The sequence below is a fragment of the Schistocerca serialis genome, chromosome 2, assembly GCF_023864345.2.
Source record: "Schistocerca serialis cubense isolate TAMUIC-IGC-003099 chromosome 2, iqSchSeri2.2, whole genome shotgun sequence".
NCBI classification, from domain to species: domain Eukaryota; kingdom Metazoa; phylum Arthropoda; class Insecta; order Orthoptera; family Acrididae; genus Schistocerca; species Schistocerca serialis.
Window position 1 is genome coordinate 310,325,391 of NC_064639.1, and position 22,625 is coordinate 310,348,015.

The window sequence follows — 22,625 nt, forward strand, 5'->3', positions numbered from 1 at the left end:
CTTCCCTGCACTTCCTATTTATTTCATTCCTCAGTGACTTGCATTTCTCTACTCTTGAGTTTTCCAGAACATTTTTGTACTTCTTCCTTTTATCGATCAATTGAAGTATTTCTTCTGTTACTCATGGTTTCTTTGCAGTTAAATTCTTCGTACCTATGTTTTCCTTCCCAACTTCTGTGATGGCCCATTTTAGAGATGTTCATTCCTCTTCAACTGTACTGCCTGCTAAGCTATTTCTTACTGCTGTATCTACAGCCTTAGAGAATTTCAACCGTATCCCACTTCTTTGTGTATTGATTCTTGCTGACATGTCTTAAACTTCAGCCCACTCTTCATCACTACTATATTGTGATCTGAGTCTGCTCCTGGGTACGACTTACAATCCAGTACCTGATTTCAGAATCTCTGTCTGACCATGATGTAATCTAACTGAAATCTTCCTGTACCACCCGGCCTTTTCCAAGTATACCTCCCCCTCCTCTTGTGATTCTTGAACATTGTATCTGCTATTACTAGCTGAAACTTGTTACAGGACTCACTTAGTCTTTCTCTTCTCTCATTCCTTGTCCCAAGCCCATATTCTCCTGTAACTTTTTCTTCTACTCCTTCCCCTACAACTGCAGTCCAGTCTCCCATGACTATTAGATTTTCATATCCCTTTACATACTGTATGACCCTTTCAATATCCTCATACACTTTCTCTCTCTCTTCATCTTCAGCTTGTGGCATCAGCACATATACCTGAACTATCGTTGTTGGTGTTGGTTTGCTGTCGATTCTGATAAGAACAACCCCATCACTGAACTGTTCACAGTAACACACTCACTGCCCTACCTTCCTCCTCATAACAAATTCTACTCCTATTATACCATTTTCTGCTGCTGTTGATATTACCCTAAACTCATCTGACCAGACATCCTTGTCTTCTTTCCACTTCACTTCACTGGCCCCTACTATATGTAGATTGAGCCTTTGCATTTCCATTTTTAGGTTTTCTAGTTTCCCTACCACATTAAAGCTTCTGACTTCCATGCCCCAACTCATAGAATGTTATCCTTCCGTTGTTCATTCAATCTTTTTCTCAAGGTAACCTCCCCCTTGGCAGTTCCCTCCCGGAGATCTGAAAGGCGGACTATTCTGGAATCTTTTGCCAATGGAGAGATCATCATGACACTTCTTCAGTTACAGGCCATATGTCCTGAGGATACATGTGACGTGTCTTTAATGCAGTGATTTCCATTGCCTTCTGAATCAGCAGTGATCAACAGGCAGAATGACTTCTCATGCCGGAAGTCATCAGCCGCCAATGATGATCATTAATCAAAATTTAATCAGTGGCGCAACTCGAACCTGAGAGCAAAGGTGTTTCAATTATGAATCAAAGACACTGTCCCTAGACCACGGGTGCACACTTATGCCTCTTTAAAACACTGGAAGAATAGGACCTCTGCCCAGATCGTAGCCATACTTGCTCACAATGGCCATCCAGGCCACAACCGCTACTCATCGCTGAACACAATGCAATGTCATTCATCAACAGTCCAGTCAGGTGTCAACTCTTTGTTGTTGAGGTACCAGAAGACTAACCAGTCATTGCATATTTTTGTATTTGAGAAGTGCAGTATAATGTTTTAGTAATGGTATCATGTAGCCATTTTTTGTTTTGGACGGCCAATGATCACTGGCCACAGATCAGTCAGCTGCCAGCTTTCATTGGTGAAGCTTCATGAGACTATTAAGTCACATATTTATCTTTTTCTCTCTTTTTTCACATTTTAATTCTTAAGTTAACAGTAGTAGGATGGATAGAGTGTGTGCATGCAGCATGTGGACACAGGAGGAGCTGATCACAGTTCATGAACTACTAAAGACCCTTATAGCTATGGTCAGCCACCTGCAGGGTGCTACCTCAGGCTGTGGTAGCAGCAGAGAAACTGGCATGCTGCATGGGACACCTAAGGTGTTGCTTGTTTCACCTACAGGTTCTGCTGCCAAGGCAACTTACAGCTTACCCAACAAGGAAGATATGCACTCATTGCAGGATGAGTGGCAGGCTGTTACATGGTCACATCGCTCCAGGCAGAGACGGTGCAAGAGCCAAACCCATGTGGTACTGCAAGCAGAGTGCTGCGCAGCAAAGTGACACAGAGCAGTACTGAAGGAATCAAACATGTCTGTCTCTGAGAGCAGCAACCAGAGCATTTGAGTGACTCTGGCAACACAGGCAGCATGTGGCTGTTGCTGGTGCCAGCAGAGTAGTACTGTTGCTGGTGCTTGTGTTTCTTTTGTTGTTCTCTTGAGAAAATGACACCACTGGATGCTATGATAGCAGCTATTTTACTCATTGTCCTTTTGTCTCTTAAGGGACCAATGAGAAAGCAATCATCATTCGTTCATTTTGGACAACTTATGCACTGATGTGGCATCAGAATTACAAACTACAAGTACAAAATACATTCAATTCTCTCTTATTTCTGTCACTTTCTTAAGATGAGAGGCAATAATAAAATTAAAATAGCATAGCTGACAAACTCATGAAAATCATTTTTTTATCCTGGGAGAAAAAGTTTGCAAAACTGTCTTTCATTTGGATAGCTACATTTGAAGTTCCCTTAAGGGTTTGTCCTGTCTGATAGGTGCCATGCATAGAATGATCAATTTGTACTGTATGTTGCTTATCGACACTCAGGGATCCTTCTAGGTCAATGCCAGGGTTGTGCTAAACATATATATATTTAGCAAATTGTGATGAAGTTTCTATTATCTTCCAAAATATGCTCCACTTATTGCTCATTATTCCAAAAGTGCATTCAATTGATCATTGTGGTCTGGCAAGGTGTTAGTTGACATATTCTTTCCCCAGATCTAAAATCTGTTGACTGTAAAATTTGATAAAATGGCTCAACAATGGATACAGCTCATCTCCAATGAATACAAAAGGCAATGCAACTGATATCTCTGACAGTGGATAATCTGGTGTATACTACACTTCCCTCCTTAAATCAAGAATAAGAAGAATAAAATATACCAACATCGCTTCACTTCCTGTATCCTCTAATATCTATTACAACGAATTTCTCATGAGCAGAACATCTGCAACTGCTTATAGTACGGTTGAATGAAAATGTCTGTATCTATAAAACACTGTACCAAAATTTTCTAGGCATTTTAGATGATTGTGTTTTCCAGTAACATTGCTCACTGCGAAAGAAAGTTCTGTACGATATATAAATCATTTACAGTGTTAAGAAAATCACTTGCAGAAGGCATTATCATGTGGAGAGAACAGAGGCAATCCCACAACACTTTGCTAGTTGCATCCACAACTGTTACAATTGCTGTGAATCCTATTGTGAATGACAGAGCCATGTCCCGTGAAATACTTATGGTCTACTAGGAACCTGTCATAATTCTTGTTTCACCAGCTGTCAATGACCCTTAAAAATGACATTTTTATTCTGAAAAATATCTGTAAGGAATTGTATTTCACACTCGATAAGGAAGTTCACACACAGTAACCATATGCCACCATACTCTCCTCTTTGCGGGTTATCATTTGCCAAAATCTTGTTTCGATATTTCATACTGTTTATGAGATAAATAGTGCTAGGAATATTTAATTCTTGCTTTATTGTTTAAACGGGAATGCTATCTACAATCATTTTTCTTGAGAATGGTGTGAGTCATAGATACCATCCCAAGTTTAAAGAATAGTTCCAAATTTTAACTACATTTGGTATGCAGCAACATATGACTAACATGCACCAAACGCAAAGTCAGACTTCTATTTTTCATTGCAAACTATTCGAATTTCTTGCAGTAGCTTACTTAATTTTCAATTATCATAATAATTAACAAAATGATCACCAGTTGATCATGAAGCTGATTATGTTGTGCTGCTCCACAGTACTCTGGGCTTAGGGAAACAGTGTCCAGGACTTGAAAGAATTCCAATGTGTACTTAGTTTGTCTGCCAAAGGGGCCCCATCCAAGATAAGGGGAGTCTGCAAGAGATAAGGGGAGTCTGCAAGTTGTTGCTCATGTTGGCACCAATGACACCTGTTGCTTGGGTTCTGATGCTGACCACAGTTCCTATGGGTGACTGGTGGAAGTAGTGAAAACTGCAAGCCTTGCTCAGGGGTTCAAGCAGAGCTCAAAATCTGAAGCATCATACCCAGAGTCAGTTGGGGTCCTTTGGTTTGGAGGTGAGTAGATGGTCTCAAAATATTAAGGGGTGAAGAACTGTAGGTCTCCTCTTGATAGGTTAGGTGTGTCCTACAGAAAGGAAGCAGCTACTCAGGTAGCATAGTACTAGTGGAGTGCATATGGGGCATTTTACAATGAGCAGTAATTTGAGGTCCTCAAATGAATGCTTGCCAGTCGATAAGCAGATAGTGAAATCAGATTGCTTACAAAGCACACACACTTCGACTGCCAAAATTTTAACAATTGTCAAATTATTTGCAACAACGTTAACGAAATTACTACCTTCCAGGGAAGTTGTCATGCTCAAATTATTCTTGGAACTGAGAGCTGACTGAAACATAAAGTAGAAAGCTCTAAAATATTTAGCAAGGTATGGAACATACATTGAAAAGACATATTAGATGCCACAGGAGGGGAAGTGTTCATAGCTGTTCAACAAAAATATTGTGTCTGTGTGTCTATCAAGGTTTAACTCAAGTTAATTATTTGATTCCATCATAACATAAATATGATCATTCGAGACCTTGTAGCTACAAACACACCTGCCATTATCAACAGTTTCAATACAGAGAAAGGGATTAATGATCACGATGTCACCATGGCGACAAGTTACTAAAGGTAATAAATCAATCAAGATAGCTAGGAGAGTATTTATGCTAGAAAGAGTAGATAAAAAGTTGTCAGCATCCCACTTCGACAATGAATGGTGATCATTTAGTTCCAATATGATGGATGTAGAGGAATTACAGGCAAAGTTTATACTGGTTGTAAATCGTGCTCTGGTCATGTATGTGCCAAGTAAGTGGATCAAGAATGGAAAAGACCCTCCGTAGTCTAATAACCTAATTTGGTAAATGCCGGGGAAACAACTTCCACTGTCATACCTCAGCAAATGATCTCGTCGTGAAATCGATATGATTCTGATCATATGAAAAATCACGAAGCTGGTTGAATGCTTCTATCCAGTCACTTATTGACCAGTCTGGGGTGGTAACAGAAGCTAGCAAGAGGAAAGCTGAAGTTTTAAATTACATGTTCAAAAAAACATTCTTGCAGGAGTAATGTACAAATATATTACTGTTTGACTGCCGCACTGACTCTCGCATGGAGAACATGGAAATAGGCATCCGTGAAGTACCGAAGCAGATGAAAGAGTTGAAAACAAATTAGTTACCACTTCCAGAAGGAATCTCAAGTCGGTTTTACAGAAAGTACTAAAGTACTCTGCAGCATTAGTCACTTACTTAGCTTGCATTTATTGTGAATCTCTTGCCCAGAACAAAGTCCCATCTCACAGCAAAACAGTGCAAGTGACTCTTTTATACCATAAAGGTAAAAGAATGGAACCGCGTGATGGCAGACTAATATCCTTAACAGCAGTTTGCTACAGAATTTTTGAACAGATTCTAGGCTCAAATATAACAAATGTCCTTGAGACTGAAAAGCTTCAGTCCACAAATCAGCAAGGATTGTATGCACACACAGACCAATGGAAGAGTGTCAAGATAAAATTATTGTAGCAAGGATTTAGAAAACATGGCCTGTGTGAAACTAAGCTTGCCCTTTCCTCACACAACATCCTATAAACCATGGATGGAGATCACAGGCATAACCTGTATTCCTAGATTTCCGGAAAGGGTTTGACACGATGCACTGTAGACAAAGGTCCAAGCATACGGTTTACATTCCCAGATATGTGAGTGGCTTGAAGACTTTTTAAGTAATAGGACGCAGTATGTTGTCCTCAATGGCAAGTGTTCATCAGAGAGAAGGGTATCGCCAGGAATGCCCCATGTAATGGGAGTGATAGACCCACTCTTATTCTCTACGTACATAAATTATCTCACATAAAGTGTGAGCAATTATTTATGACTGTTTGCTGGTGATGCTGTCATGTATAAGAAATTGCCTTCATTAAGGCGTAATGTTGCAAAGCGATAAGAAGTGGAATGAGCAAGTCAGGTTGGTAGTAGGGAATATGAATGTCGGATTTAGTTTATTGGGAGAATAACGGAAAAGTGTAGCTCAGCTATACACGAGGTGGCATAAATAATGTTAGTGTGACCCATTCTTGTGTACTGCTTAAGTGTTTGGGATCCCACCACATCGGATTAAAGGAAGATGTCAAAGCACATCATAGGTATGCTGCTAGATTTGTTACTGGGAGGTTCGATAAACACCCAAGTGTTATGGAGATGGTTTCTAAACTCAAATGGGAATCCCCAGAGGAAAGGTGACAGCTCTTTTTGTGAGGCACTATTGCGGAAATTTAGAGAACTGGCATTTGAGGCTGACTGCAGAATGATTCTACTGCTACCAATGTACATTTAACATAATGACAACAAAGATAAGATGAGAGATATTAGGGTTTGTACAAATGCTTATAGAAGACTAGTTATTTTTCCCTTACTCTATTTGTGAGTGGAACAGGAAAGGAAAGGACTAGTAGTGGTACTCTCCAGCACACGTGACTTGCAGAGTATGTCAGTAGATGTAGAGATGTATATGCTCCCCTATCATGGCAGCAATCCACACACAGCCATTTGCGTTGAGTTGTTAATGGCGGCCTAGGCATGGCACGGTAATTCCCTAGTGCGTGTGCTATTAAGTCTCCAACCAATGGTGCAGGATTACACAGAATGTTGCAGGGAGTTCATTACTTGTTCTCAGATGGTGGGCACATATGTCAAGAAGTTACAATGCGCTTGCTGCATAATATGGTGATCCATCCTCGTTGTGGTCAGACGTGACTGAAAAGAACCTTGATTACACGTTTGCCTACCCTTAGGTTCTCATACAGTTGAACATTGGGCAGCTGCCACATTCAAATGTCCCACAAATCTGGATATTATACAATTTGACCATGCAGCTAAATGGAGACCCACAACCTTTCAATCTCTTGTCAGGAGCTCATAATGCTGCCTGACCAAAGTTTGCGACAGCTCGATGTCCTTGACAGAGATCAATCAATGTCGATGCTGTTCTCACCCCTTACACCCCCTAGGAGGCCTGGTAACAACACTAAACACAAACAATACTAGAGAATTCTGATGACCAGTCTGCCTGTCACAAAGAGTTGCAACTTTAATCATTTCCATACCTGCCAATGGTGTGTAGATATACAAATTTTCATTGAAATCCAACCACATCTTCTGTTTGCTTCATTTTTTTCTGTCAGTCAGTGTATTTAAGGAATTCAAAACATGAAAACGAATATAAGTGAATGCACTGCTTCTCTGACTTTTAGGAAACATTCCCCATTTTCTGTTTTCATTTAAGAAGCATGATACACAAAAAAAGATCAGAAAATTTAACTACTGCCTAAACTTTTCATGTGGGATACAGTAATAATTTCTAAACAGTCCTCAGAAACAACACTAACAATGTGACTAATCTCACTGAAAATCCGCAATTAAGAAGTTGTCATCAATAAAATGGTCATTATGGATAAAGCATTAGAATTTGGGTAATTATGCTGAAGGAAATCAGTTGTGCTCTATTCAAAGAAGCTGACCCAGCATTTGTCTCAAATAATTTAGGAAAATCACAGTATACATTAAACAGTGCAATCAGATTGGAATTTGAACATTACTCACTTTGAACACAAGTTTAGCATCTCAGACCACAATTCTATTTCACTCTGCATCTAATAAGAACAGACATGAAATAAAGGAAAATTTACATATAATTAGTAGTTGGTATAATGCTTGATGATGATGATTAGTGGTTTAGGGCACTGAACTGCAAGGTCATCAATGCCTAGCGTAATGTTTGAAAGTTGACTAATTGTAGTCCAGTCAAACATAAGGACAAAAATGGATGAGTTGGTTGGTTGATTGATTTGGAGAAAGGGACCAAAGAGCGACGTCATCGGTCCCATCAGGTTAGGGGAAGGTGGATAGGGAAGTCGGCTGTGCCTTTTCAAGGAACCATCCCGGCATTTGCCTGAAGTGATTTAGGGAAATCACGGAAAACCTAAATCCGGATTGCCAGACACGGATTTGAACTATCATCCTCCCGAATGCAATTCCAGTGTGCTAACAGCGAACGATTATCCCCTAATTACTATAACCTCACTAAAAATGACTATGTTAATGCCACTTTGTGAAAATAGCAGTATCAATGCAATAACAGCTGATCTTATATTAGAGAAAATAAATGTCAAATTTGAGTAAATTGGCAAATTCATACATGAGTATTATTCAAATGTCTGCAGTTCTCAGCAAATGAGAAGACTGACTACCATAAACTGAGAATATTCATTGGAGAGTTGCACAATTAAAAACGGTCCATATGACAATGACAGTACTATGGAGATATCAAACACACCTTAGTAGGAGGTCCTTCAACAAGAAAAACACTCTGGATTGTTTGATGTATTAGCTTCAAACTTCTATGAACCTGTCTTAATTGAAGATTCCAAAACATACCCCTTCTACTCCACTCTGAAAATGTATCATGTAATGACAGATAAAAGTGGAGTGATTATGGAACTGTGGAAATATTCAGGCATTGTTTTTTTCCAAACAATATCTTTGAGTGAGACAATATTTGGCTCTGCTGCATACTCAGAAATTCCTTTTCTATCTATACTTAATAATTGTATCAAGTGGTGTGATCTGTTGCATGATTCTGACTTTTTTTATTTTTTAGAAACTGAAAAATTTTGTGCAGAGGAACAAATAGAAGCATATGCTTGGGAGCTTAAACTTAATAATGGTACTTTTATAATTATGTACATGCTTGAGCACTGTCCTGCAAACTGATGGTCAGGCCTGCAGAAAGTGTCATCACTTCCTTCTCATGCTGTTCATTTTTGGAACACAACCTACGAGCGACTTAGAGACAGAAGTGATGACACTTTCTGCAAGACCTGACCATCAGTTTGCAGGACAATGCTCAAGCGCGTACAGTGCAAGCTGTTACTAATTTGTTTGACTGATGGGGCTGCTGAGTGCTATACCACCTACTGTGCTCTCCTGACTTACGCCCTTGTGAGTTCAGCTCGTTTTCTAAACTGAAGGAAACACTCCACAGCATTCACTTCAGAACTGCTACAAATTCATCGGGCAATAGACCGTGTCACTCAACCTGTCAACACAACTGGCACTGCTAAGAGTAGCCTATGACTTCCACACACATCGTTGGTGATGGGTTATACACAACTTTATATGCTGGTGACTACTTTGAAGGTCAGTAAAACTTTGAAACACGTATCTATTTTGTACGAGCTGTAAATAAATAGTTGCCACTATTAATGTTCCAACCCTTGAAGTTTAATAATCATTTTTTAAGTTTCACAGAGAAATCAGGATCTACTTGTTCATTAGAAAATGTAAAGCCGTATATGGAAGAGGATACTTAAGCAATCTGATAATACTGAAATTCAACCCACCTCTCCTAATGAAATTAGGAGGATAATAAATTCACTCAAAAGTAAAAGCATCCCATGGAATTTATGGCACTTCCAACAGAGTACTAAAAGCTTGTTCCCAACAGATAAATAGGATTCTAAGCCACATATGTAGTAGCTCACGGCAACAGAACAATTTTCCGGATAGACTGAAATATGCCATTGTTTAACCATTGGATAAAAAGGAGGATAGGCCTGATGCTAAGAATTACTGCCCACTCTCACTGCTGACAGCTTTATCAAAAATTCTTGAAAAAGTAATGTATTCATGAGTAGCATACATATTTGTAAAAATGAAGTAGTAACATAATGTCAGTTTGGTTTTGAGAAAGGCTTTTTAATAGAGAATGCTATATATGCCTTTACTGATCAAATATTAAATGCTCTGAATAACCAAACATCATCCACTGGGATTTTTTGTGATCTCTCAAAGGCTTTTGGCTTTCTGCATTGTGAAATTCTTCTAGATAAGTTTAAGTATTGTGGTATGAATGGGATGGTGCACAAATGGTCCAACTCATATTTAACTGGAAGAATGCAGAAGGCTAAAATTAACAGTACAGACAATCTACAAAAATCAGCAGTTCTCTAACTGGCAAAGTTATCGAGAACGATATCCCACAGGGTCTTCGATCACTAATTGTTCATAATATATATTAATGACTTGCTACTCTATATTCATGAAGACAAAAAGCTAGTTCCTTTTCTTAATGATACAGTTATAGTAACCACACCCAATCAACAAGAATTAGCTGAGTAAATTGTAAATAATGTCTTACAGAAAACTATTAAGTGGTTCTCAGCAAATGGACTCAAACTACATTTTGAGAACAAGCAGTATATACTGTTCTGTAGAGTAAATGGCATAACACCATTGATAGACTATGAACAAAACTCTGTTGCTATGCCAAAATATTTCAAATTTCTGGGTGATGGATTGATGAGAAATTGAATTGGAAGAAACACATCCATGATCTGCTGAAATGCTTAAGTTCAGCTACTAATGCTATTAGGGATATTCCAAAGTTTGGTGACAAACATACTAGTAAATTAGCCTACTATACCTATTTTCATTCACTGCTTTCATATTTTGGGATAATTCACCATTAAGAGAAAAAGTACTCATTGTACAAAGGTGTCTAATCAGAACAATAGCTGGAGCCCACCCAACATAACCTTGCAGAATTTATTTAAGGAACTAGGGTTATTCACAGTACCTCCACAATATATATACTCACTCACGAAATTTGTTATTAATAACCTGCTCCAATGCAAAAATAATAGCAAAGTGCAGACCTACAACATTAGAAGAATGGACGACCCTCACTATTTTGGATTAAGTCTGATTTTGGTACAGAAAGGATTGAATTATGCTGCCTCAAAAGGCTTTGGTCATTATTTAAATATCATTAAAAGTCTGTCAGATAGTTAACCAGCATTTGAAAATGAGCTAAAAGAATTTCTGAATGACAACTCCTTCTACTCAATAAATGAATTTTTAGATTTGAAGTAGTAATTGTAAATAAAAAAAATACCATAAGGTTTCTTTGCACAATATAATTAATTTTTTTTCTCTTTCTCTCTTTTTTTTTAAAAAAAAATATAAATATTCATCTACTGACAATACTGACAAGGGAAACTCCAGATCACACCCCCTCAAATTTAGTGGTAAGGTGGCCAAGTGGATAGACCATCAAAAATTGAACACAGATCAAGCATGGAAACAGGACAGAGGTGTATTGAACAGAGGAAAAAAAATCAAAATAGAGTGGTCCAAGAACAACAAGTGCAATAAAGAGCAGCGTGAACAGCAAAGGCGTCATGGGTAAGTGGTCAGGGAGATTTGAACGTGGCTTGCCTGCTTGGCAGTCCAACATTGCAACCAGGACAGGACAGCTTTTCGCTCTATGGCTGCTCTTACTGCACTTCTTGTTCTTGCATCATTCATTGTTTCTAATTATTTCCCCCCCCCCCCCCCCCCCCCACCAGTCCAGCTTTCTTCCCGTTTTCATGGTGGATCTGTGTTCAGTTTTTGAATGGCTATCCACTGGGCCATCTTACCACTAAATTTGAGGGGATTGCAACGGTTTCCCTTGTGAGTAGGAGGAGTTGTCATTCAGAAATTCTTTTGATTTGTTTTTAAATGCTGGTTGGCTATATGTCAGACTTTTAATGCTATCTGGTAAATGACCGAAGACTTTTGTGGTGGCATAATTCACTCCTTTCTGTGCCAATGTCAGATTTAACACACAATAGTGAAGATCGTCCTTTCTTCTAAAGTTGTAGCTACGTACTTCGCTATTATTTTTGAACTGGGAGGGGTTATTATTTCACAAGTGAATATATGTATTGTGAAGGTACAGCAACCAAATATTTGTGACAAGCAAGATTATAAATTTCACTCTTGAGCAAGTTAGCAGACACGCAGCAGTAAAATTAATAATTCTTGCTTGTCAGAAATATTCTGCTATTTTTTTAATGAATAGGTTGTGATTTCCAATGTTGTAGATAGGCTGGGACTGAAGAGCACTGATTAAATTTATAATTTTAATTGTCACAAATATATGATTTTTTCCCCCTGTACGTCAAGAATTATGAGGCTGTGGTCAGGTTAGAACACGACAGTTTGGTTATGAGTTGACAAAGCCATCAAATGTAAAAGCTAAAAACAACTTGGTTGTGATGATAGACTGACCTGAGGCCTAGGTTAGATCGGAATACTCCAATTTTACTCGCATAAATTAATTGCCACATGTATTTGCTTCTTCTCAGTCATATTGCATTAGCTGCAGCTTAATGAGTGTCTAGCCTCAATATTCTTTCAACTCTTCAATGCAGTGAGTAGCAAGGAAGAATTTGTTTCCTGTAAAACATTATTTTGAAGTAGCTAAAGAGTTATAGTACAAGGAATGAGGAAGGCAGACCAAATCTGATATTGGAACTCAACCTGTAAAATCTGTACATGGATAATGTTGGTTGAGCTGATGGGATATGAGTAGCTTCTGGATGTCTAAAACCATGGTGGGTACTATGGTGATTCGAAAAGATCATGGAAGAAACAGCTTGTGAATTGTTCAGCATTAGGAATTTGTTTATCTGGATAATTTTGTATGACAGCTATACTACTATACTGTCTAACAGTAATAACAGTTAATATGTTGAAATAAATAAACTAAAACATAACTGGTTGGCTTACTGTATTATATTCACGCTATATCTCATCAGTCAAACTGAGAAAGGAAATAGCTTTAAAAGTGTAAATGTCTTAGCAAGGTCTTCATTGTGTTCTTCACAAGACGCGATATTCGATAAAAGGAAAGTAAAACAACACTTACATGAAGAAACATATGACTCACCTGTTTTCTTCCTCCTCCTTATTTTCACTGAGTTCAGGTAATCTGAACATTTCATCTTGATCATTATGTTTCTGTATCCTGGCAGCATTACTCAAATCACTGTTGCCAAGGGCATTGTTTACTGCCTTATGCTTAATTAGATTTGTAAGTATTCTCTCCCTAAGACGCTCAGCATCCGTTTCTGCTTTATTCTTCTTCTGCTGTCGAGCAGCCTGATCAATAAAAGTAAAATGTGAAACAGCTGACTGTTTCAACTCCAACCAATTCATAATCCTTGTAATGTACTAAAGCAAATGCCAGTTTGGTTACATGATATAGCAAGCTGAGTCATTTGTTTCAATACAATTACGTAATTCAATTTTTATTCTTTGTTGAAACAGAAGAATAAATTATTTTTGTATCAAAAATGTGGGAACATTTTTCTACACTGTGCAAGGAAATGCAAGACACTGTCTGTCTTCCCACAAAAGCACATAATTATCATAATTCAACACTCTGAAACAAAGACAGGAAGTCCTGGTCTACTATAGAATAACCTTTTACTGATGAGGAGCTTAATTACAGCAAGGGTCGTGAGAAACAACTACGTGAGGAACTTACCACAGTCTGCTTCTTGAGGTGAGGGACACCACCATCAAAGACAAATACTGGCTTTATTTTATAAAACAGCAGTTTGCAAATGCGATGAAATAATCCCAGGAGATGAGCGTTCGGTAAGGGATTTCCTCTTGTATCCTGGAAACCTTTTACAACTTGGTGCAACCAGATAGAGACGTCTATTGTGTGTTAAGGTATGTACCAATCAGCATTATATTGTCATTGTGCTAGTAACAATACAGTCCAGTCAGATTAAAAAATATTGCCAATTTTAATTGAATTTGGAATTTACAAATTAGAAGTCAAATATAAAGGAAAAATGCAATATTTATTTACATTCTTGTACAGAATCAAAATAATTTAAAGCAGAATATATTGTTTCAGAATCTTTGGGATGCATTTAATCCATTAATAAATAAAAATTAATTTATCTCTGTAGTTATATCTATTCAAAAACACATTTTTTAAATCACTGAGAACATATTTTACTTTGCCTAGCACTAAGGCAGTTTTCCCAAAACAATTAGCTGTTCTACACATTATTGATTACTGAACAATAATTAGTAATTCTTTGAATGTAGACAAACTTTACCTTACATTTACTACCAAAAAATACTCCAAACAAAAGAGAAGGAACTGAGTAAAAGGATACCAACAGCAAGAACTTTATTTTCAAGTGTCTCCAAAGGCACTATTTTCCCTGATGGCTCGATAAGATTCCACAGTCCATGTACACCCATTGTGCATGTTTTTAAATCTGTAAACCCATTCTGTTTAAACAGAAAGAAACAGAAAGATTTTCTGTATCAAAAGAAGTAGCATGAGCAACTCTGTTCACAAACAAACAAGGTAAACACATCTGCACAACTGTTAAGCCACAACTGGCTACTTAAGAAAATCATCTGATTACTACAATCTTAGGTCATTCATGCCACTGAGAGGAATGCATGAGTAAGAGAAGAAGAATAGGGTGGGGATGGTGGGAACAGGCAAGTTGCTTCCTTGGCCTTGTAGTTGGAGGAGAATGAAGTTCTGCTTGGAATGTTTTCCCGTGGGAAATGAATGCCAACACTTGTCTTTCACAAAAGAATTTGTGGAGCAGAAGGAGAAGGTGAGGAATATGTATACAATGCATACTTACTTTCAATTTTAGGTGTTAGGTATTTAATTAACGACACAAAATAGATCACTTCTTTAACTTTCATGTGAAGCAATAACACTTGCATTAAATAAAAGTGGATTCAGTGAAGTTCATTACAATACACAGACTTAAATACTTGTTACTATGATGGCTGTTTACACTAGAAATTAAATTTACTTTAACAACAGGAAACAGAACTTCTACAATAATTACAACTTTGATAATGATTAATAACCTATTTCTGTTTAAAATTCTATTTATATTATGTAACATTATAATATTATTCGTATCTACATGGTAAACACTTCAGAATATCAACTACTGAAAGTGGTCAAAAAGTTCAAAAGTAAATTAATTGAACATAAAGAAAAGGTAAGTTGGAACATAAATAAATTAGGTACTGGTTGTTGTACTTACGAGTCATAAAAGTGCGATAACGGTATACTGTATAAAACTTTCATCATAATTACACACAAATAAAAACTTGTCACATATAAAATGCCCGGTAATTTTTTAATAAAGTCTGTGTCCCATCTGACTTGAAAATTCTTAACTACTGGACCCGCTCACTACTAATAAACATACTCGTGGCACAAAATTTGATTCCCACTTACCAATAAGTACAAGCATTTAACTTGTTTTCATGATCTTCGACACTGCTATATAGCGTTAGTGTTTGTTTACATAGGTACTGCTTTTAAAGAGTTAAACAAAGCACAGATTTGCAATTACCAGCTCGTAACAGTGTATTATAATGTGATGTACAATAATTATTCCATAACTTTATACCCTGAACACTCAACATTCCTAATTAATCATCTTGCAGTAACCGCACTCTTCAAACAAAACAAACTGTCAGTCGATTGCAACAAAACAAACAAACTTGTGAGATGATTTTTTTTATCGTATGTACACCATATCCGGAATGTTGGCTGCACCTTTCCGTGGTCAATGTTAGTACAGGTCCTACACAAAGAAACGAATCACGTAATTCAACAAATAAAATATGTTTATTTGGGCGTAGAAAGGGATTACATTCGTTTGTAAAGAACATCTAAATTCCTGTAATGTGGAAATGACCCTGCAATGACACAGTCACACTTTTCCGTTACAAAGCATCATCTAGTTTCCTTTGTTGTAGTCTTGTTTTTATTGATGCATCTGTACTTCCCACACAGTTGTCAGCGTCTCTCGTCACAGAAAGAGTTTTGGTAAAAACCTGGAATAGTATAGCGATAATTCATCTCGAATGATTGTAGATTCTGACCACAATTTTCAAGGTTACTAGCTCAAGTATATCAACAAAGCCCTATCTACGTATCTTGCCTCGAAATTTACAGTATAGAACGAAAGCTTGACGGGGAAAGCTGCCATTCATATGTTGGCAAGCGCCGACTTGCGTGGGAAAGGGGCCGTGGGAAATTCTCATCATGAGCAGGTGTCTGTAGAATGATGTTTGTGAAGGAAGATAGTATGGCTTTCCAGTCCTACAAATCAATGATTTTGTGCCACCTATAAGCTGGAAATGGTAAGCTCAGCGTCTTATGTTACTTTACTGTATACGTCATTTGTGTACATGCGCTGCACTGTTTACAAATAAACAGGTTATGTTTAAGTAGCAAAAGTAAGCGGCAGTTACGAATCAAAATAATATGGTCACAGAGTAATAACGTTGTCTTCTATGCTTCTTTGATGAGATGGTAGAGAACGTGTTGAACCGTTTCGTACGTGTAGTCTACTCAAGTTTGAGACAAATCCCACAGCTGCTGTGTGATTCGAAGAATTTCATTTTGTTTCTCCCTACTTTGTTTGGACTTACTATTTTTGTATTTGAAATCTACACAGCATTGACCTTGTCTATGACAGATTTCGGTGCGTACATATTAAATGAATCCTATGTACGTTTTAATATTTTTCGTTCAGAAGCGGTATTTTAGAATACCCAGTAAACGATGACATACTGTATATTGATTGTATGAAAACATTGATGTTTGAGTATCTTCACTAATATATCTATGCCATTAATATCCCAAAGTTGAAAGGTAAAAAAAAAAAGTTTCTAGAAATTGTCACTGCTCTCTGTATGTTTAACGAGACTGTTGACAGATGACACAAACTTTAGGGAATAATTGTACGGCATAAAAAGTTGATCTAGTGTACATATGTTATAGTTATTTTGTTTACCTGAATGAAATCTTTCTAAATCTAGGCATTGTGATCCATATGTAGGAGCATTTACCACTCTTTCAATTTTTGCCTATTTTTCACACAGTTGCTATTAAAACATTCGAGGAAGTGATGAACTTGCCTTTTTACCAGACTTTTCTTTTAAACCCATTGAATTATCATTTTGTGTGAACATCTAAATCACTAAACTGTATTTCATTCAGAAATCTGTATTTTCAGCATTTTGAAAATTGTTATTCCAATAATGTTTATCACTTGTGTCATTGGCACGATTCCAGGAGATGAATTTAAACGTTGCTTCTATTCAACTGACTTAGCTAATTCTGTTGATGTCCCTGCGGTTTGTAAGTAGGAAATATACATACTAAAACCTCTGATGTGACATTAGTAGTGTACATAATTTTTTCTCAGCTGGTGGTAGTAGTTCTTTCGCAGTCCCAAGCGTGCAGAAAAATAAATTGTTAAAGTATGTTTGGTCTATAAAATGACAAAAGTAATTTTAGTCATACATTGTAATAGTCAGAAGTGGGTCGATGTTTATTACAGTCAATATTTATCAGCGGCATCAGCCTCAGGAAATTATAGTTAAATTTGAAGAATAAGAAGGGGATATCTCGACATTACCAGAATCTACATAGAAAGTACAATTTGCGGGTAAATAGAATCCTACACTAGTCTTAAATTCACTTCAGCAGTGGTGACACATTTTGTAGCAGAAAAAAATATGTATTAGTAGATTTAGAATTTGATAAAAGATTGTTAAGTTTAGTGAACGAAACATTATAGAACAAGTTGTTTTGACTCGCAATCGAGAGGTCATTCAAATTCCGTTTTAGCCATCCAGATTTAAATCTTCTATGGTCTGTGTAAATCTTTTAAGGCTAATACCGGCGTGGTTCCTTTGAGAAATATGTTCCCTAAGCCGAGTTTCTGCACAGCCACTAATTACCTACCTTCTTTCCTCCTTATTATACTAGTGTCAAGTGATTTGCAACACTTGAAATCATTTGGACCACGCTATCTTAGAATTATCATCGACCAGATTATCATTACCAACCGACGGTTTAATCCCTGCTCGTACTTGTAATCGGAAGGAACGAGTTCTTATCTCCGTTCGATTCTCTGAATTTTAGATTGCATCAGTGGTATAAATTATTGTGTTCGACATAAACCTGTACTGGTAAAATTAGTGTTAAAAGCTTATGTAACAACGTATATCATAAGCCAAAAATTGACGTGCCTACTGTACATTGACGTGCCTGCTGTACAATAAGATCAGATGATCTATAAAATGTGTTGTGAGACGAATAAAATATAAGGTAATTTTCCTTTGATACTGCGTTCATCCCAAAACACATTAGATCCTAATAAATAGATACATATTTTCCCTGGAGATGAAATATTAGTGTGAAATTAAAGTTTTCCTCGATGATTTGTCTAGTGATCGTGAATCCGAACCGACTTGCGCACATGTGTGTTTATAAATAGTTTAGTTCAGTATCGGTCAGTTTGTTCTCAGCTTCATTTAAAGGCGGTTGATGCAGCTCTCCCTGCTAACCTATCCTGTGCTAGTTACCTTCTGTGCGTTAAGTATTGCAACCTCCAGTCATTTGAACCTGCTTCCTGTATTGAAACCTTGGTCTCCCTCTGCAATTTTTACTCATCATGGTACCTGACTAATTTTAAGCCGGCACAAGTTGGCTTGAGGACCAGATATTATAAGGCATGCATAAAAAACAAAAAAATTTCACGCTACGCCGACGTCACAATGTTTTTTGCTCCATTTTAGAATTTTTGGGAGTATTAGGATGTACATAGTTTCTATATCGCCATTTAAGATTTCATCGGCATCAGGTACTCATCAGTTGCCAATGAACACTAATATATTGTGAGATGATACTCCGTTGAATGTTTGGAGAAAATTATGCTCTCTGTATTCTCAATTTAAACATGCGATGTTACAGAAATTACTTAGGATAATACAAAACGGAACTGCATTGTATAGCATTTGTCACTTCTGCCATTTGCACACTTTTAGCGATCTTTTATTTATTTGTTTATTTATTTATTTAGGCTTTAGGCGACTTTGACCACACAGCCAGCATTATTTATAACTGTACAGAGTTAACGTGAGACATTGAGTTAAAGTACAATGGCAGAATGATCTCACAATGGGCTACAACATGTTAAGAAGATTACATTACCTGCGAGATACAAGTCTGTTCTTACACAAGGAGCGCTCTCTCTCTCTCTCTCTCTCTCTCTCTCTCTCTCTCTCTCTCTCTCTCTCTCGCTCCTTAACAGAAAACAGCAAGCCTCTGTTCGGTAGTGACCCTTCGGCACGACACAAGATGATGAACAACCTTTACACAATCAATGATCGTATTCAATAAGGTCATACTGCGACAGATAATTCTCTATATGCACAAATATCTTACAAAAATTAGCGCTTTCTCATTTGTCATTCTCCCGAGGCCACGGTTTATCAAATTTTCCCTGATAAAGGAACTCTGATAGCGCTGTTGAATGTAACACTGGAACAGGCTACGTGTATATTCTGGAATATTCGATGTTTGTATAAATAGGAGCACTCTCTGTCCAGGTGTTTACATGCGTTCTGGCAGTAAATTGGTGTTCGTAAAAAAAAAAAAAAAAAAAAAAAAAAGGTTTCAGTTCTATGCACAGCACTTCACTGATGACCTTGATGTTGGATTTGAACTTGTTACGACGTGACAATGTTACAACGTGTTCAGATATCCCCTTTTCACAATCGGACTCATTGCCTGTAATACTGGCGGACGATTCGTGGATGGTTTAAATGGGCCTGTTTTCTCCGTGAAGGTAGTGGAAGGTTTTAATTCATCCCCGCAGTGGGGCCATGGTGTTCGGGCTATGTCTGGGGGATCCCCAACCCTTCCTCCTTCACTTAAGCTATTCTTGTATCCCTCTTTTTACTCAGTTTTAATCGCTTTTAGATTCGGTTTTCCTCATTTCTGCCGCACCTAATCTTCTGTTCTGGGTGACGCACTCTATTGAACAGTGGACGCTCTTGACTGTAATGGGTCAGTGGTGGGACAGCTGTTGGTGGGTTATTTCCTGTCGCATGCAGGCCTCGGGGATCCGGGGACGCCCGCCTGCGGACTTCCCTGTTTCCTTCATCATGCTTTGTTTATCGACGGTACAAAAGATGTCCATTACGTTTTTAGTCTTCTCGCTTTCACTGTTATGAATCTCGCGACTAGGTCAGAAAACGATCTCGGTGGACGTCTCTACTTCTGGTGCACCACTTTTGGATCGAATGTATGATGATCTCGTTGTTTGGCCCCTTACGCCATCTCGTAATAAACCAACCAACCTATTCACAAAATTTCTCAGGTAACGCAAAACCTCCAGGACCGGGGTTAAGTTTTATTTGGCGATCCCGTATATGTAACAGTATATACAAACTTTTCATCCCTATCCAAAATAACAGCGAGAGCAGTTGTAAAAATTTGAGTTCTCAGTTAAATCTCGGTGAGCTGTGAGTGAACCAAAAGGATTCCCGATACGGATTACTAAGTCAAGCATTTGTCTTACAACCAAGGAACACCTTAGTTGAAGCATTTATGAGCAAAGTACAATACAGGATATTGTAGCGAGTTGTATGCTACCTTACTATGATCCAAGCCGACAGTTAAAAAATATTTATCAGTACTCTTCACGATTTTAAAATACGAGACGTAGTCATTAAGTTTTTATTATTTGCTGCGGAAAAAAGTTACGACATTGAAACTTGTTGGTGTTAATCATTCTTTATACAGTCACAGTATGAAGGCTTTCACGACCGGATGACATATCTTCTGGTAAACCTTCCGGGATGCAAGGTCGTGGTCCATGAAACTCTTCAGCTCCTAACGTTTCGTCCAGAGCTGCGCTGGACATCTTCAGAGGGGTGTTTCTCCTCCGGTGAGTCTTGCCGAGTCGGCAAGGAGGAGAAACACCCCTCTGAAGATGTCCAGCGCAGCTCTGGACGAAACGTTAGAAGCTGAAGAGTTTTATACAGTCACTTTCAATGCGACACTATTCCTTGCGTCGGATGACTTGACGGAGACCTTGGTTTTAGAAATCAGCTGTTCAGAAAACACTCCAAGAATAACTTGGTTGTCAATCTAGAAATGCCTGCCACGTGATGGCATCGAAAGTGGACGATGTCACTGTGTGCTGTGTCAGGAAGATACGTTGGCGAAACAAAATTTGATGGTTCAAAGGAGCAGTATGTGTGGTTGTCATGTGCGGAATGAACTGCGGCGTTGTCGTGGAGCGAGATGCCCTCTTCAGCAGATTCCCGCGAGGCGCTGTCTGGAAGGTCTCCTGTAACCGAATCAGAAGATTTCAGTAGAATGCTCCTCTGATGTTTTATCACAAAGGTGTTATAAATTAAATGAAAAAATATAGGAATCCCTCTTCTATAGTTCCCGAGGTGAAGGGTCATTTGTTTGAGAACATTTGGTTTCTCAGAAGTTGTAATTACAAATTAAACTAAAACATATATTTAAATAGAAACATCAGTAAAAACGGAACAGCACTGTAGTTATCATCATCTTCTACACTGCCCAAATTAATCCTCTTCCTCCTCGTCAAAGATCATGCCTCCTTGGTCACTTTTTGGACCTGAAGCTCAGCTTTGTTGATTCCCTCTTGTCCAGTTCACCCAGTATGGTTTGAGTGTTCCAACTAGTCTTCACTCCCAGCTTTTCCAAGATTTTCAGCGTTCCAGGTTTGCCATCATTATATGTGTTGACAGCATTGTACATACCAAACCCCCAAATACAATTTTAGGTACATTTATCCAGTGAATGACACATTCACATTTTGTGTTTTTCCTGTCGGCAAGGTCTACAATAGATATGAATTTGCCAAATCTCTATAAACCCAAGCAACGTGCGATAAATAGTTGTTGTGCGCGAACTTTTCTAAAGTTATAGCCGATACATATTTTTTATATTTACACCATTCACCTGAACGGAGGTCGTGTGGATCGGCTTGTCGTCTATTGATATTTTATGTAAAAAGGTTGTCTAGACAGCGTTCTTCATACCCCCTAGGTTAGTTTCACTGCTTCTTATGGCCGTCCGTAGTATTCAGGTAGTTAATTGATGGTACTGTCTAGCAGACGACTCCTAAAACATAGTCTTGCTGTCAGTGTCTTCTACAGCTCTGCCTTCTCCGTTATACCACGGGTATTGCATGCATAACGTACACAAGAACCACAACTGTTATGCCAGTTCTACCAACTAATGCAGAAAGATTTCCACTAGAATTTATATCATACAACAGCCTTCTAGACTTTATGGTTCGTATATGGTTCCAGCGACATTTTAAAATCTCGAGCCTGAAGCAACGAATGAAAATTTGCACCAAGGACGGGATTGGAACCCAGGTCTCCTGCTCATTATGCAGATGCGCTAACCATTACGTCACCCTGGCACAAGGGTTTTGCACGTCTGCACGCACTACCCTAGCACGCCTCCCTCCTGAATCCAATTCCCATTCACGCCTCAGTCCCTCATGGTACTACTCCTAATTTCGAAAAGCATTTTGAATAAAATAATTTTGGGTATCGGGCTGCATCGACGTTTCGACCCCCAAGTATTTTCGTTCGTCGCTTCAGTCTGCATATATATGTCGTAGAAAACACATGAACGCAGGAGAGTTGGGTTGTTTCGGGGGAGGAGACCAAACAGCG

General features: G+C 38.2%; 2 protein-coding genes across 2 annotated transcripts in view; one reads left to right on the forward strand and one right to left on the reverse strand.

Annotated features, from left to right (window-relative positions):
* Positions 1–15,642, reverse strand: part of LOC126457090 (DNA excision repair protein ERCC-5) — a 69,741-nt gene extending 54,099 nt beyond the window's left edge. Inside the window, exons 1-4 of the mRNA XM_050093114.1 lie at positions 15,328–15,642; positions 14,225–14,342; positions 13,576–13,751; positions 12,976–13,187 (exon numbers count right to left, since the gene is read on the reverse strand). Of these exons, the coding sequence (XP_049949071.1) occupies positions 12,976–13,187; positions 13,576–13,751; positions 14,225–14,312 (476 nt within the window). The 5' untranslated portion in view covers positions 14,313–14,342; positions 15,328–15,642. The remainder of the gene's footprint in view (positions 1–12,975; positions 13,188–13,575; positions 13,752–14,224; positions 14,343–15,327) is intronic.
* Positions 15,643–15,919: 277 nt separating this feature from the next.
* LOC126457092 (suppressor of hairless protein) overlaps positions 15,920–22,625 on the forward strand; it is a 210,918-nt gene continuing 204,212 nt past the window's right edge. Inside the window, exon 1 of the mRNA XM_050093119.1 lies at positions 15,920–16,241. The gene's annotated coding sequence lies outside the window, so the exon portion shown is untranslated. The remainder of the gene's footprint in view (positions 16,242–22,625) is intronic.